The following is a 14868-nucleotide window of genomic DNA, read 5'->3' as shown; positions in this document are numbered from 1 at the left end:
AACCGGTCGCACTACCCCAACCGAAATAACAGCAGCAGATTAACAGAATAATAAAATAGATAAACACCGCGTGCGAATGAAGAATACACGACTGGTTGGCATTAATGTGACCAAATTCGGCAAGGAGCCTCGGGCACAACATTACTTCACCTGTTTTCACCGTTATAATGCATCGGCCTCCCCCTAAAATATGGCAACCTAAAAGCCTACATTTATTTTGATAACTTTCTCATACATAAAGTACAATGTCGTTGAAGAGGATCAATGGTATTTACGTTCGGTTTTATTACGAGAGAAAATTCGCCTCGCATCGTCTGCCAGTTTCGATTTCACAGGACACCCAATGTTTATGTTAATGACTGGTGAAAAATCGAATTTTGTTTCGGTACAGAAATATATTTTATCTTATCTACAAAATACGTCGATGTGCTAATCGAATTCAAATCTATTACAGGGTAGATAATGAACTACATAATTACCGGTATAATATCTGATAAGAGTTTGTGTTATCGGTGATTTATCGGAGTTTATATTTCAGTGTTTAATTACATGTTGACGAGTGAAGTGTATATGTTACAATGCAGAATGAGAAGGTGAAGAAGAAACCGCCATTTTTTACTTTGAAGAGATGGCAGAGTCAGAAGTTGGAGGCAGGGATGCGTCCGCCAATGTCGCCTACGAGCCCGTCTGCGTTGGCGGCGCAGGACACCCCTCACGGCTACCGGGCCCAGGCCCCACCAGTCGTATCGAGGGCGGTCAATTCCATTTCAGAACCAAAGCCTAGAAAGTGAGTACTACTTATAGACATTAATTATATTCATTGATCTTGTTACTGTTGATCTTAGACGATGTTTTACTAAGTGGAATGTCGACTTCACTTTGCATTGTAAGTAGGTAGTTGGTAGCTCAGCCAAAACAGAAATGATATTTAAAATATAAATTCGAATATTTTATCGCCAATCCGCACGCTATTTTATATAAAATTGCATTTATTCGGTGACGTGATAGATTGCATCGGTTTCTCCGAATATTTATTTTTAAACGAAATTGTAATAATGATTGATTAGGTTGTTAATAAAATACCAAATGCACGTTAATATAATCTGAGAACTAGATTTATGTAATTTGAATTAGATTTTTATTTAATTTATTTTAGTACATCCAAATAATCAACAAATTCAAATCAAAAATACTATTTCAGCACACCAATTTTCTATTTTCTTAACTTGTTGTTAACGTTATTCCTCTGTAAAGGCAATCACATAAACAGTAATTTGTACCTTTGACAATCATGTGTCAATAAATTAATCTAAACGGTCAATACTAACAATTTATTGTACCTCGGGACTTGAGTTGGGTTAACTTTTGGTAAAAAACGTAAATTAGAATTGTAGTGCCTAAAGTTTTTACGGATTTGGCTGGCCATTTAAACAAACTTTGTCAAAGGCTTTATTCACTCGTTCACGCTTTTAAAATTGAATTAATACCCATATTTATTGATGCAGCTCCAACATTGCAAACAGGTTATCAGCTGGTGGCATCAAAGAATTGGTACAATGCGCTCTCTGTCTCGAAGTACTACACAACCCAAAGATGTTACCGTGTCAACACACTTTCTGTATGGCGTGTCTGTCTGTCTACATCGCTGGTAAACACTAATCATACACATTATTACTTTTAAATATTCAAACAGGTATTAAATTTGCAATTTTACTTTCAGATGCGATAATAATCGGATGTCCTATATGTAGGACGCGGATTCAGATACAAGGGCAGAATTATATAGAGAATCTGCCTTCAAATCTGTACATAGATTCGTTATTACAGTTAGTTGGGATCAGTAGTATGAACGGTGATGTTCGTAAGAGTACAGGGACCCCGCCCTCGTCTCCCGCAGTAAACAACGGACAGAGCGTAGAACTTTTTGCAGGGGGAGTCAGATGCGTACATTGTAAATCTATGTGCGACAGTTTTGACATCACCCTGTGTGATCATTGCAAACTGGTAATTTACTTTTTATCATATTTATTGTAATAATTACCCTGCCCTTATACATGTTTAGACTAAAACGGTGTTTTTATTATTACCTTCTAAGGTAGAGTCTTGTAGCGCTGATTTAATAATCATTTATATATTTCTAGCTGGCTAGAATATTTCAAAATAACAAAGTAAAGTTTTTAAACTTTCAAAGAAGTATTACATTGAAGAAATTCTTAAAAATATTTTATTTTAGAAATTCTGCCGCGTATGTTGGTCGCAGCACTTGGATGATATGCGGATCCAACTAAAATCTATTTTGAAACAACTGGACACAGCCGCCAGTCATCTTGAACACAAAATTGAACATTATAAGGTACGTGACCAGAATGTCTTGGCATACAAAACTTGTTTAGGTATTACCAGGAAAAATGGCAAACATAATGTCAGACGTAAGTTTATATGTGCACTCATGTGTGAGTCTAAAGAACTGTTGAACATGAAAAAAACGGAATGAATTTTAATTTACGATTAGCTTTACTAAAACATACCATTAAGCTTAATGGTTTGGCTGAAAATATGCCTGCTGGATATAGTTTCAAGTCATTTATAGAACATCAAATTGCAAGTAGTGACACTGGTAGATAAGGTCTCTCCTAGTTAAGTTAAAAAATTCGGTAAATCAGAGTAACCGACACGAGTCCACTATTAGCGTAATAAAGTCTCAGCATGTCAATAATCTTTACAGGATCGTTGTGAACGCATAGCGGAACAAATAAACATAGCAGCAGAGGAGAAAATAGCGGCTATCATTGACGCTAAAGACAGCATGTTGAATGAAGCCGCGAGTTTGCAGAAGTCTGCGGATATGTCTGCGCTGGCGCTGCAGACTTCCTTGGCTGAAGCTAAGACTGTGGCGGTGAAGGCCATGCAAAGTAGTGATGCGAATGATAATGAAAGGGTAAGTTTATTTAAAAACGGTTTATTATTTTTGATCTGTGATAGGTCTGCATGTACGATCGTGGCTGACTAAAGGCTACTTTAGGGTGTTTTAGTGCTTCATGTACTTTCTCATTTCTCAAAATATTAGATATTTATAGCTCTATTCATTATCTTAAGATTAGGCACATAAGTTTTCATAGGCAAAAGCTTTTCACCCCAATAGTTGGTAAGTACCTATAATGTTAGCAGATTCTGTATACATACATAGCTTTTATCAAACATGCTTTAAATCAGGGACACAATCTGACTGAAAATGACAATAATAATTTAACACTCGGTATAATAAAATTACATGGAAAGATTTCCCTGCGGTATTCCCCAGCAGGATAAACATTGGTAGGATTATTTTACAACTTGTTCGTATACGTCATCGCGTCGACCCGGACGACACTGTATCTGTGTTTTAGGGACATTTCATATAAAATGCGTATGATGTCGGCCAGTTACCCCATTAATATGGCCCTGATACTGAGCACATATCTATAGGGCTTGTTTTATCAGCGTCATTGCGTAGTCGTAACTAGTCGATTGCTAATTGCTACAGTTACCGTAGTTTATGTAGGGAAGCCTTGCTTTAACTATTGACAGTGCGTCATTTCTAGGGATTTATAAAGCGGTGATCCTATGTATAACGATTTATTCTTGTGTCAAAAAACGGTAGGTTATCGCAAATGTGGCTAAAAGAACGAATAGAACGTTATGTGGCCGCCGTTAAAAAAACGTAGGCTCTACGGATTTTATATGCAAAATGGCAACTCTATGAAAAAGAAAGATGCTTTGTAAGTTATTATAAATGTATCCTTAGAAATATAAAATCAAAGTAAAATAAAAAGTTGATGTTTAGGTATTGTATCGTATTGAAATAACAATGATTTCATAGAATCTATCATCTTATCTGCGTAATTAAATCACAACGAATCAAATAAAGGACTGATTATAAAACGAAACAAAACAACTGTGAAATCACGAAATGCGATATCTTATCGCATTGTCACAAATGCGTTTTAATAACTTGAAATTTTTTGGGAAGTACCTCTTTGCTTATAAAATGAATGTCCTGCAAGTTTATTGAGGAAACAACAGGTGTTCCTAATCTTTTGTGAAGATAATGACACACCAATGTTGAAGTTAAGACCATATAATATCTTGATTATAGTCTTGGATTACTTTATAAAGGGCAATATAAAAAAAAATATTGAGAGAGAAAAATATATTCCACGTGATTATTAAAAAAAAACAAGTATGTCATAAAGGCGACTAGATAAAATCGAACAATTCTATAAACCAGGTTAACTAGAAGTCATGAATCAACTGTTTTCATAGATTTCTATATAGATATTGCTAATAGCACGGTTAATTGATATCTTTTCAATATCGCTACTAACTCGCCCTAATAGATCGTAATCTAAGACCATATCAATCTACTTATAACAAAAGATAATACTTATTTTGAACCTTAGTTATAAAAATAAACATAGGTAACTAACGGCCCACCTCGTCTTCGGACGAGACGGAAAGGGCAGCCACAGGCTTCCTTTTCAAAAGGCTAATGTTTAGAGCAAACCTTGCTCAGTAGGTACCTATCGGATAAATTGTACATCGAAATTTATTTGTTACTAAGCTGTTTTGACAGCCACTGATAGCTAGGTGTATAGACTTTATAACAGTTATGATTAATAAGGTGAAGGCTTTTTTAAACACGTGATTTAATTACAACATCCAACAAACAAACACAACATTACTAGTATGGATTAGAGTAATTGTACAGAAGTGTTGACAATAGGTACAGTTTGTGGTAGCACCTCATAAGGTGACAATGGACTCGCAAATCCATACTAATATTATAAATGCGAAAGTAACTCTGTCTGTCTGTCTGTCTGTCTGTCTGTCTGTCTGTCTGCTACTCAATCACGTCTAAACTACTGAACCAATTTGCATGAAATTTGGTATGGAGATATTTTGATACCCGAGAAAGGACATAGGCTACTTTTTACCCCGGGAAAATGACGCATTTCCTGGGAAAATTCAGAAAATTCAACGAAGTCGCGAAAAATCAATATAATAATGACATTGAATTAACAAAATTCCGTTGCCATAGCAACTGTTTTAATGGCGGATATGCCTTAGCGCGACTTCGTTATACTAAGAGATATAAATAATTTTGAGAATATTTTTCGTGAAAAAAAAAGCATATCTTATATCATCACGCTACGACCAATAAGAGCAGAGTAGGTAACAGTAAAAAGTGTTACAAAAACATGGAAAATTCTGACCCATTCTCTCTTATGTGACGCAAGCGAAGTTGCGCGGGTCAGCTAGTAAATAATAACTGAACCTAGTAAAAGAACCGCAGCCGCACTATTGAAGTTTGTTCGTCGAGTTTTGTATAAGTAGAAGATATAAGAGAATTCCACATCCGTACAATCAACTCAACTTAATAGTTTGCAGCACCATATAAAAAGGGAGAAGCCATTCATTTATGGGACGCATTACCAAACTCCGTACTGCTGTTGGTAAAATCTAAAAACACTTTGTGTCTGGATCTGGATGGATGGTCTCTTATCACCCTCGCTACATCGTGATCGGCAGTCACTTGCGCACATTACCGTTCACCCTACTATATTAATGTATTCCTATTTATTCTGTGTTTTATTTCCCAGGTCGCCACATTTATAAACCTCCACCAGAATGCGGTACAACTCCTATCAGAGGTATCCAAATGGGACACAGAACGATTTGTATTCGACAAAGAGAATTTCCGCATAGAGATGGACTCAGCCACACCAATAGACGCTGAATCTGATGACCCAGTGTTGGAGTCTCCGAAACAAAATGACCCACTGGAAAGTGAAGAAAACCTTGTTTTGCACTACCGGTAAGTTAGAAACGAATACTGTAAACCTAGGCTAAATAAACCAGGGAATTGGAGTGTGAAGAAGATTGGAAGCGAATAAGAAGAAACACTCTTGCCTACTCCGTAAGACCATCACCCTAATAACTAGGTAGGACGGTGGACGGGTGAATAGTTAGGCGTGGGTGGGTCTGGTGACTTTATGTACTCTCCGAGGAACGGTGCTCTACGACTTTACTTCATGTTAGAGCTATTGAACGAACGAAAATAAAATAATATACGGTAAAATCGCAGTACCAGAAATGTTATAAAATAAAACATTCGAAATTCTGGCATACGATTTGGCCCAAAACTAATTTGATCTTCACTTTGTAATAAATTGTTAATTATCCATACTAATATTATAAATGCGAAAGTAACTCTGTCTGTCTGTCTGTCTGTCTGTCTGCTACTCAATCACGCCTAAACTACTGAACCAATTTGCGTGAAATTTGGTATGGAGATACTTTGATATCCGAGAAAGGACATAGGCTACTTTTTACTCCGGGAAAATATCTCATTCCCACGGAAAACAGCGACAATCGGAAGAAACCGCTCCACCGCTTTGCGGTTGCACTGGCGCTTTCACTAGATGGCGTTACTGGCAATATTAAATCGCACTATCATTACGTTTTATGTCTTAGCTGGGTAAGCCTACGCTTTGGAGATTTTTAACTGAAATTTGATTATTATGCTACTTACGTTATTCTTATCAGTTGAGGTTATACTCTTTCGAATTGATATTAGTTTGAAATAGTTTCCACTAAATATTTCGTGTTAGTTATAATAAATTTGTTTGTATATTCTTTTAAATAGTTTTAATTACATTATTTTCGTATTTAATGTTAATATTATACCCATTTAGTGGTATTTGGTAGAATTTCGTGTTAGTTTAATTGTATATTCTTTTAAGTAGTTATGAGTATTATATTATAGTATATGGTCACCCATCCACGGAACAACCTCGGCAAGCGTAGCTTAACCTTAGAGATGGATGCACGCGGTTGTTACTTAGCTACGAGGTTCTCTTATCTATACAAATATTATAAAGCTGAGTTTGTTTGAACGCGCTAATCTCAGGAACTACTGGCTCGAATTGAAAAAATATTTTTGTATTGACCATTTACCGAGTAAGGCTATAAGCTATATAACATGACGCTTCGGCCAATAGGAGCGGATTAGCAACGAAAATTGTTACAAAAACGGGGAAAATTATGACCCATTCTCTCTCATGTGACGCAAGCGAAGTTGCGCGGGTCAGCTAGTGCTAAATAAGCAATCAAAAAGAACGCGGTAATAAAACTGACAGTTAACTTTGTTGCGCACAGTAGATGCCAGACAAGACAAACTACTATGACAAGTGAACACGCAATTTTCCTCATCTGAAAGTGTTCACGCGAATATCTCCCAATTCTTTCAATACTTTTGCTTACTACAAATTAAATGCAAGTAATTAACTCACCTCTATGATGGTAAGCAGTGGCAACCACGTCCCCAATTCTTTTCCGTGTCTTGTATTCAGTGGTTATACTAGTATTAGTCATAAAACTAGCTAACCATCTGATACCTGTAACTAGGAAAACGTTAAATGTAATAATTTTAATCGAATACTGAAATTGAAGAATACTTGAGCAAAAATGTCTATGCTAATAAGCAGTGATTTGGAGCCGAGCGATGAATGTGCTATATTTTTAAAAGTTTGCTATTAAAATAAATAAGATTATTTAAATTAAACTAAGCAATAGAGTTAGTGGTTGTAATCCAATAGTCTTTTGGCGTTATAAATAGTTAGAAAACTATAAAATTGGCACTTACCACGACCGATGAAAATCTCCTAATACGAAAAAATGTGCATGCATTCATTGTGTACTTGCGTGCAACTCCAGTACAATCACCTCTGCAAGTGTGATTATTTATGAAAAGTGATTAACGAAAATTCCACACAAAAATCAAGTATTTTAATGAATAGGAACTGCTCACGATTACGAAAATCAAATTGAAAAATTAATTAAGATTAACTTGAGTACAATTTTACATGATTCTAACACATTCTGAAACAACGAAATATTTCCAATTATATAAGTACATAAAAGGTATAATTATTGCAAGGCAATTAACTGTAAGTAGTCGACTAAACATTTCGTTGTAATACTTACAATTTTATTATTATTTTTAACAAATTGTCATCGATACATTTGGCGGGAATATCTACAAGATATAATTGGGAATTAAGACGTGAGCACACTGACATGCCTTTCATAAGTTTCAATATTCTAGATCCCGTAACTTCGTTCCTCACTACGTGTGGCGCAAGACTTCTCGTCCATGCGGCGTTGGAGTCAGTCCATGGAGCAACCACCTCTACGTGTGTGGCATGGACAGTCACAGCGTGCTCATCATGGAACGAACACAAGCCAAGATCGTCACCAGGCTGTCTTGTGAGGAGATGCTGTGCCCCGTGCATATCGCGTTCATGAAGAGTCTGGGAGAAATCTATATTACAGGTAAGATGTTAGTCATAAATAAGGATAGTCCCTTAAGCCGTTCCAAGACAAGGGTTTAGCTTAAACGACTGAGTATTAATTGCCAATTTGGAATTTTGTGTCAACTCAATAACTAAACAATTTACCTACTTTGAAAAAATTTTGAAATCACCCCAAATTAGTACTTACTACTTTTTTGCTGCTTTCCTCTAAAAACGGTTACCCACTTTAATTTTTTTAGCTACACTCATAGATAGGTACAGATTATATGGGCGAATCAAGACCCTTTGCGTCACCTCATTGTAAAATACCAAATGTTGTACCTGTAGCTGACATAATAGGTAATATTATGTTCTCTGCTTTACAGGTTCCTAAAATCAAAGACTATGAAGAACATTATTTTAAAATACAATTATGTTCGATTTCAGACAAATGGAAGCACTGCATCCACGTGTTTTCTAAAGACGGCGAATACTTGCGCTCTGTCGGTCAGAAGGGCAGTCGTGTTGGCACGTTCAGGTCACCTGAAGGCATAGCTACTGATAACGCGAACCAACTCATCTACGTCGTTGACACCGGGAATGATCGGATACAGGTAATATTTTTGTTATGACGATATAGTGAATTAATTCACATTTTCCTTTAGCTTATTGAATAGGTTTTGAAGTTGTTCGTTTACGTTTCAGTACCATACATGAGCTCACACAATATTGAGCTATTTTCTATTAATATTAAGCTCTCCAGCACCCCTAGCGTATTATTTAAGAACTATTTTTTGTAGTCATTTGTACCTACCCTCGGTCGGGAGCTGTTTAGGTTTTCTTTTTTTCTCTCTATAAGGAGCCACATTCGTATATAGTTGTTTCTTTGATTTTTATAAGCTTTTGAACTGTTACGGCCGATTTTTAAAAACTGTGTCCTTTAAAATATATACCTTATTAATTATTATTGTTCCTGTTAAACTACCTGTACTACTACTGCTACGCCAATTCATGACATTTCTACTATTTACGAATAGTAATCTTTGCAACTAATAAGTTTAATACGCAGCTTAGCTTATCACACGGAAATGTATAATTATGAAAGATTTTCAAGAATTATTCTAGTTGCATAATACTTAGCCATAAAATATTATCTAAATCACTAAGTAAGTATTACCAAAACTGCGTAATAAAGGATATTTATAATAATCAAACTTAACATTGTCCTTGTTCCTAAATATAGAAAAATAATCGATAACTTATCCTTTTATCGTACAATATTTTATAAAACTGTATGTTTTATTTCAGGTTATCCAACCTGATGGTAAATTCGTCGACCAGATCGGTGTAGCGACGAAACCACAGACATCGGAAGCTGCTAGTCTATGGCAGACCAAAGACATCCTATGTACCGAGTTAAATGCTCCCACAAGCGTGGCAGTCACTAACGACCGTGTAGTCGTACTAGACAGCGGTAACCGACGAGTTAAAGTGTACAACAAGCACGATAAGAGTAAGATTATAGAATTTGGATCCATGGGACAAAGGAAAGGACAATTCAGACAGCCAGAAGTGTTAGCCGTCGACCCGCTAGGATACATACTAGTAGGAGATTCAGGAAACTGCCGAGTACAGGTTTTCAAACCTTCAGGACAGCTTGTTAGGGTGTTCGGAGGCCTAGGAACTCAACCAGGCAAGTTCGGCTGGATCTCCGGCATACACGTCACAAAACAACTGGACATCATCATAAGCGATACTAAAAACCACTGCGTAAACTTTTTTTAACAGATGTATTAAAATTATAACAATTTATTTTAGTGTAGAACATAATGTCGTCAATATAAAAAAAACTAAATTAAAATACAGATCGTGATATAGCACTCAGATTAGTTCAATAAAATTATTGTTATTAATAAGTCGTTTTATTTTACGTCGTAATACAAATTAAAATTTAGAGATTCCTTTTATGACACGTCAAATAATTTCGAAATAAATTTTCGCTACCTAACTATCTATGCAAACCTCGATAATTTAAAGTAGGTTGCAAAATACGTCGCTCCGATAAAACTGATAATTTAGCTTATTTATATCCAATACTATCAGTATTCCAAAAATGTCAAGTAGTCAATATCAGATAGGAATTGACCACAGGAGCACAGAATAAGCCACAAAAGTTGCTGAACAAATGTAGTTTTTCAAGCATCTATACATAACGGTTATATATAGATCATTTTGATGAACGAAAAACAATCTTAAACAACTTTTGTTGCTATCTGCACCTTTCTGGAATACCTAGAAATAACTATATTGCTTTAGTCATAATAATAATTATATATTTATACTAACGATTATTCAAAATGTAGTACTGATTTAAATAGCATTATTTTCCATAATCACATAATCATATTCATTCTCCATTTATGGATATGGTCGATCATAGACCAGAGACATTTGGGCATGCAATCCCGATTTACCCGAGTCACTGCACCCTATAACATCCCCTTTCCCACAGCTGCAGGGTCCCAAAGTCCCGTCCTCACCTATATACCAGATTCCTAGACCATTAACCCACACCACCACCACTGGCTAAATTTCCCTTCCACTTTCCAATTAAACGTAAAATTCCCAAGGAGCGTTGACGCCAGACAGGGAAGGTAAGACCGCCCTTGATTAAAAATTTGGCCAAATCCCCTTTACAGTATGTTATTGGGAGAAAACATGTTGCCGACCCCACAAGAATAATGAAGACGAGAAGGCTATTTAATTCAGTACCCTCATTTTATGAGTATTAGTTAGTTATAGACCTGTTTTAGTATATCTTAGCAAAATAATTCAGAAATTCGTATGAATTCATAAGTATTTATGAGACACTAGTCACTAGCTAGTTTAGGACAATGCACATTTCTCAAATTGTGTTAGTTACATACTGTATTGTAAATTCTCTTGAAAGGAATCTAAGTTATTAATCTGAATACTTTTACTAGATATTCATAAAACAGGTCATATTATTAATTTCTTGGACGTCACATTCTACAATTCCATTATAGGCACAAATTAATATACGGACAGGTGCTAATAAAATGATATACAAGGTGTAATTTAATAAAAAAATATTTAAAAAGCACTTTATACTTATACAAAATACTGCCTTTTTAACCGATGCCAAAATCAAGTCAAATCCCGCGTACTGAACTACAGAATACTCATTTACACCCTGTATATTCAGAATTTAACAACATACAACATATATAGATAAAAATCTATGGTCTGGGTAATAACATTCAATACTAATTGTATGGCTCAAATCAGTCTCGAGCAGGTGGTTCAAATAGTTACAATTATCTACACTTATTTACATATAACGAAACTGATTTTTCATTCTATTCAATATTTTTTATGCTATAAACCAATTAGAGAATTCACTTACATTTTACGGATCTTAAAATTAAAACTTAAAGCCATATTCATATCTATCTCCAAAATTATGTTTTACATAAACATTTATGTATATTTTACTATAATAATATGTATTATGTATACATTACTGAAATAATTTCATACACCAATATAATCTCGAATCAAATTGGATTCAAATGTAAGCATATTACGCACATCTTTACGATTTAGTATTGTCTCGGCCTTGAGCATTGATACTAATAATTATTATTCAAAACAATGACTGTAGGATATGTAAACATAATTGATTTTGTAAATTACTAGCTATAATTGAGGCAATCTCACTGAAGTTTTCTAGGCCAAGACATTAGTCATAGAATAGATAATTTTACAGCCACATGTATAAGGTGAAAAAGTTATCAGTAGTCTAAAGAAATTACATACAATTGATGTATGTTTACGACTAAGTGGCCATCGCGTGCAACGTCCCACGTACCGACAAAGTAGCGACAGTTAACACGGCAATTCTACTTCCTTCAATAGTAGTAGTATTCAAAAAAACCATTCATTTAACGCATCACCTCTCACCATTCCGGCCACTCAGTAGGCACATTCGTTTAAAAATTAAAACTATAACTTGTGACAAGAGAACAAAGTCTTCAATGCATAGCTCCACAACAATCACGGCAGAACAAATTATTAGTAACCAAAGAGGTGCACAAAGCACTGAGTAAGGCCTCACAGTATTTGGCTAATTTTTATATCTCTTAATAAGTTTTTATGACAAAAATGTAGCCAGTCTGTGATGTGTGAGAGATACAAGGAAAACAATATAAAATGACTGATGTATGTTCTATTACAATAGGTCTAGGAGGATCGGCAAGGTTGACACCTACTCACTGAGTGACTCTCTCCGAGCACAACTGAGTCTGACTCTGCAGGGGGACCCTCACTGTTGTCATGTTGTCTCTGAAAACAAAAATACAATATATTTAAATAAAATTCGAATAAAACTATGTTTTACCCTGTCATACTTGATAATGAAACTAATTATTTTGAGATAAGAAATATGCTTATTTAAAATTAGTATGTTAACTGCCATGTTCATCATTGCTTGGCATCTCGTTAATTAATCAGGCTGTGGCACATGCGGTTATTAACTAATCGTGTGGTGAGGCACATAATAAAATAATGTTTTATCAATACAGGATTTCAGTATTTAGACTATAATGAACACAATTGAACAGAAATGAAAAACGCTTGTTTTATTTTAGCACACAATTTAAATTGATGAAACTGAATACAAATCTGAGATTTAAAATAAGTGCCTGTGTCACCCAAGCATGACACAGACAATAGTCCAAGTGAGTAAAGAAAAAAAAAACAGAAATTGTATTGAATGTTGAGAAAAGGAGTTTCCCAACATTGTAATCGACCATGAATATAGGCAATAAATTACTGGCCACTCTTGTTACAATGTGGATTCTAAACTTGAACATTTAATATACCTGCTGAAAATTCAGCCAGTATGTAATCAATTTATAATAGACAGTAGAGTTAACAAGAGAAAACACATAATTATATTAATATTCTCCTGTGAGTGAGCCCATAACATATAGATTGTGGCCTCAGATAAGGATAAACAAATCAGTTCAGTAGAACAGGATAATTAGCAAGAATATTATTCACATAACAAACCTTTAATTCTGTAGCCAAGCTGCGGAATGTATCTTCGACATTAGTGTTGTCCTTTGCAGAAGTTTCCATTACAAACATTATCTCAGGAACATAGCGGCAGAAGGACTGTGGTTCATCTGGCTCTACTTCTCTTTGATCGGTCAAGTCACACTTGTTACCAATCAAGGAAACTATCACATTCGATGAAGTGTATCTCCTGACTTCTTCAATCCATTTTTGTAGTGACAAAAATGTTGACCGTTTAGTGATGTCATATACTGAAATATTAAGGATACAGTTTTTATGTGTATACAATTATTGGCAGAAAAATTATTTGAGTCTATAATATTTTTTATAGAATCGAATTATTTTCTATAGATTCATTTGCTTGTATTGTTTATACACGTAATATGCAGTTAGTTCATTGTCTTATCATTGTAGCCGATTGTAAGCAATTGAATCACAAAACAAAAATTATGTTGTGATAATAAATATAGTTCGATGACTTAATTAAAAGCAGTTTAGATAATGTTTATTGTTTATGACTACGTAACTAGACTGTTAGTTATTTTTATGAGCCTTTCAACAGAATTACGATGACTCATGTGAATCGAAAAGCAGGAGCACTTATCTAGGGGGAATTATTGATGCAATGAGGGGGCGTACAGTAATACATACCAATAATTACACCGTTCGCCGAGCGGTAATAACTCTGAGTGATAGTTCTGAAGCGCTCTTGCCCCGCCGTATCCCATATCTGAAGCTATAAATATTATCGACTTATTGCATGTACCATAACAAAACAACGCAATTGTAGTGCTGCATTATATAAATAGACTAACCTTGACTTTCTTCCCATCCACTATCAATGTTTTCATAGAAAAGTCTACGCCTATTGTATTTCCGTGCCTTTCTATAAAATTACCAGACTTCAGCCGTTGCACAATGCATGTTTTTCCGGTACCACAGTCACCGATGAGTACTATTTTAAATAAATAATCAAATTGTTCATCAGGAACACTCATTAGTGTGTTAGGATTGCGGCTGCTCATGATTTAAATTTAATTAAACGTTCAATAAAGCTTATGTTTACCTTGTTTACGAGACAATTGACAATTTGACAGCCATTTCCTATTTTGACGTTTTTCTTTTTAATTAATTTGTAAGTCTAATTTGAAAACGAGTCTTTTAAGTTTAGTTTGCTTTGAGATTACGAATATGGACTAGAGTCTATCCATAGAAATTAAATAGTTACTGTTTTTTTTACATTATTCGACTTAAATAAGTTTGTTAAGTTATAACACTTATTTTGTATGACATGGCCCTTCCTCTTGTGTTTGTCATTCCGTGGTGTTGATCCTGGTTTTATGCCTAATTTTGACAATAACACAGTATTATATAAAAAAATAGTTTTAGTTATAGAATCCCACCCGGGACAAATCTTTGTGTGATGAGCACGAGT

The 14868-nt window shown here is 35.0% G+C and overlaps 3 protein-coding genes across 5 annotated transcripts in view; 1 reads left to right on the top strand and 2 right to left on the bottom strand.

The window, feature by feature from the left end:
* Positions 1-7841, bottom strand: part of LOC142979739 (uncharacterized) — a 29325-nt gene extending 21484 nt beyond the window's left edge. Inside the window, exons 1-2 of one of the 2 annotated variants that reach the window (XM_076124855.1) lie at positions 7685-7841; positions 7332-7442 (exon numbers count right to left, since the gene is read on the bottom strand). The gene's annotated coding sequence lies outside the window, so the exon portion shown is untranslated. The remainder of the gene's footprint in view (positions 1-7331; positions 7443-7684) is intronic. The other variant, XM_076124856.1, reaches the window with a different exon arrangement.
* On the top strand, positions 514-10270 carry LOC142979737 (tripartite motif-containing protein 2-like). 2 transcript variants are annotated; one of them, XM_076124853.1, is made up of 9 exons: positions 514-787; positions 1524-1648; positions 1721-2004; positions 2234-2353; positions 2726-2938; positions 5640-5854; positions 8147-8373; positions 8781-8947; positions 9642-10270. In XM_076124853.1, the coding sequence occupies exons 1-9, from the start codon at positions 579-581 to the stop codon at positions 10116-10118; spliced, it is 2037 nt and encodes a 678-aa protein (XP_075980968.1). In that variant the 5' UTR covers positions 514-578; the 3' UTR covers positions 10119-10270. The 2 variants fall into 2 exon arrangements, with proteins under 2 accessions (XP_075980968.1, XP_075980967.1); XM_076124852.1 differs by having other exon boundaries at positions 1506-1648.
* Positions 10105-14539, bottom strand: Rab19 (RAS oncogene family member Rab19). The gene is made up of 4 exons (XM_076124857.1): positions 14249-14539; positions 14085-14169; positions 13428-13684; positions 10105-12698 (listed from the first exon to the last, which is right to left on the bottom strand). Exons 1-4 carry the CDS (start codon positions 14456-14458, stop codon positions 12597-12599), a joined length of 654 nt encoding a protein of 217 aa, XP_075980972.1. The 5' UTR covers positions 14459-14539; the 3' UTR covers positions 10105-12596.
* Between the last annotated feature and the right edge of the window lie 329 nt (positions 14540-14868).

This window comes from Anticarsia gemmatalis, chromosome 17, assembly GCF_050436995.1.
Source record: "Anticarsia gemmatalis isolate Benzon Research Colony breed Stoneville strain chromosome 17, ilAntGemm2 primary, whole genome shotgun sequence".
Classification (NCBI taxonomy): Eukaryota; Metazoa; Arthropoda; class Insecta; order Lepidoptera; family Erebidae; genus Anticarsia; species Anticarsia gemmatalis.
This window is presented reverse-complemented; position numbering and strand designations above follow the sequence as displayed.

Excerpts from the sequence above, each read along its gene's own strand:
- LOC142979737 (XM_076124852.1), top strand. The coding sequence starts at position 579 with ATGCAGAATGAGAAGGTGAAGAAGAAACCGCCATTTTTTACTTTGAAG. Across the intron at positions 2,005-2,233 it reads TGTGTGATCATTGCAAACTG|AAATTCTGCCGCGTATGTTG; the intron begins GTAATTTACTTT and ends ATTTTATTTTAG. Across the intron at positions 8,948-9,641 it reads CCGGGAATGATCGGATACAG|GTTATCCAACCTGATGGTAA; the intron begins GTAATATTTTTG and ends GTTTTATTTCAG.
- Rab19 (XM_076124857.1), bottom strand. The coding sequence starts at position 14,458 with ATGAGCAGCCGCAATCCTAACACACTAATGAGTGTTCCTGATGAACAA. Across the intron at positions 14,170-14,248 it reads TGGATGGGAAGAAAGTCAAG|CTTCAGATATGGGATACGGC; the intron begins GTTAGTCTATTT and ends TAATATTTATAG. Across the intron at positions 12,699-13,427 it reads GCTTGGCTACAGAATTAAAG|AGACAACATGACAACAGTGA; the intron begins GTTTGTTATGTG and ends TTTTGTTTTCAG.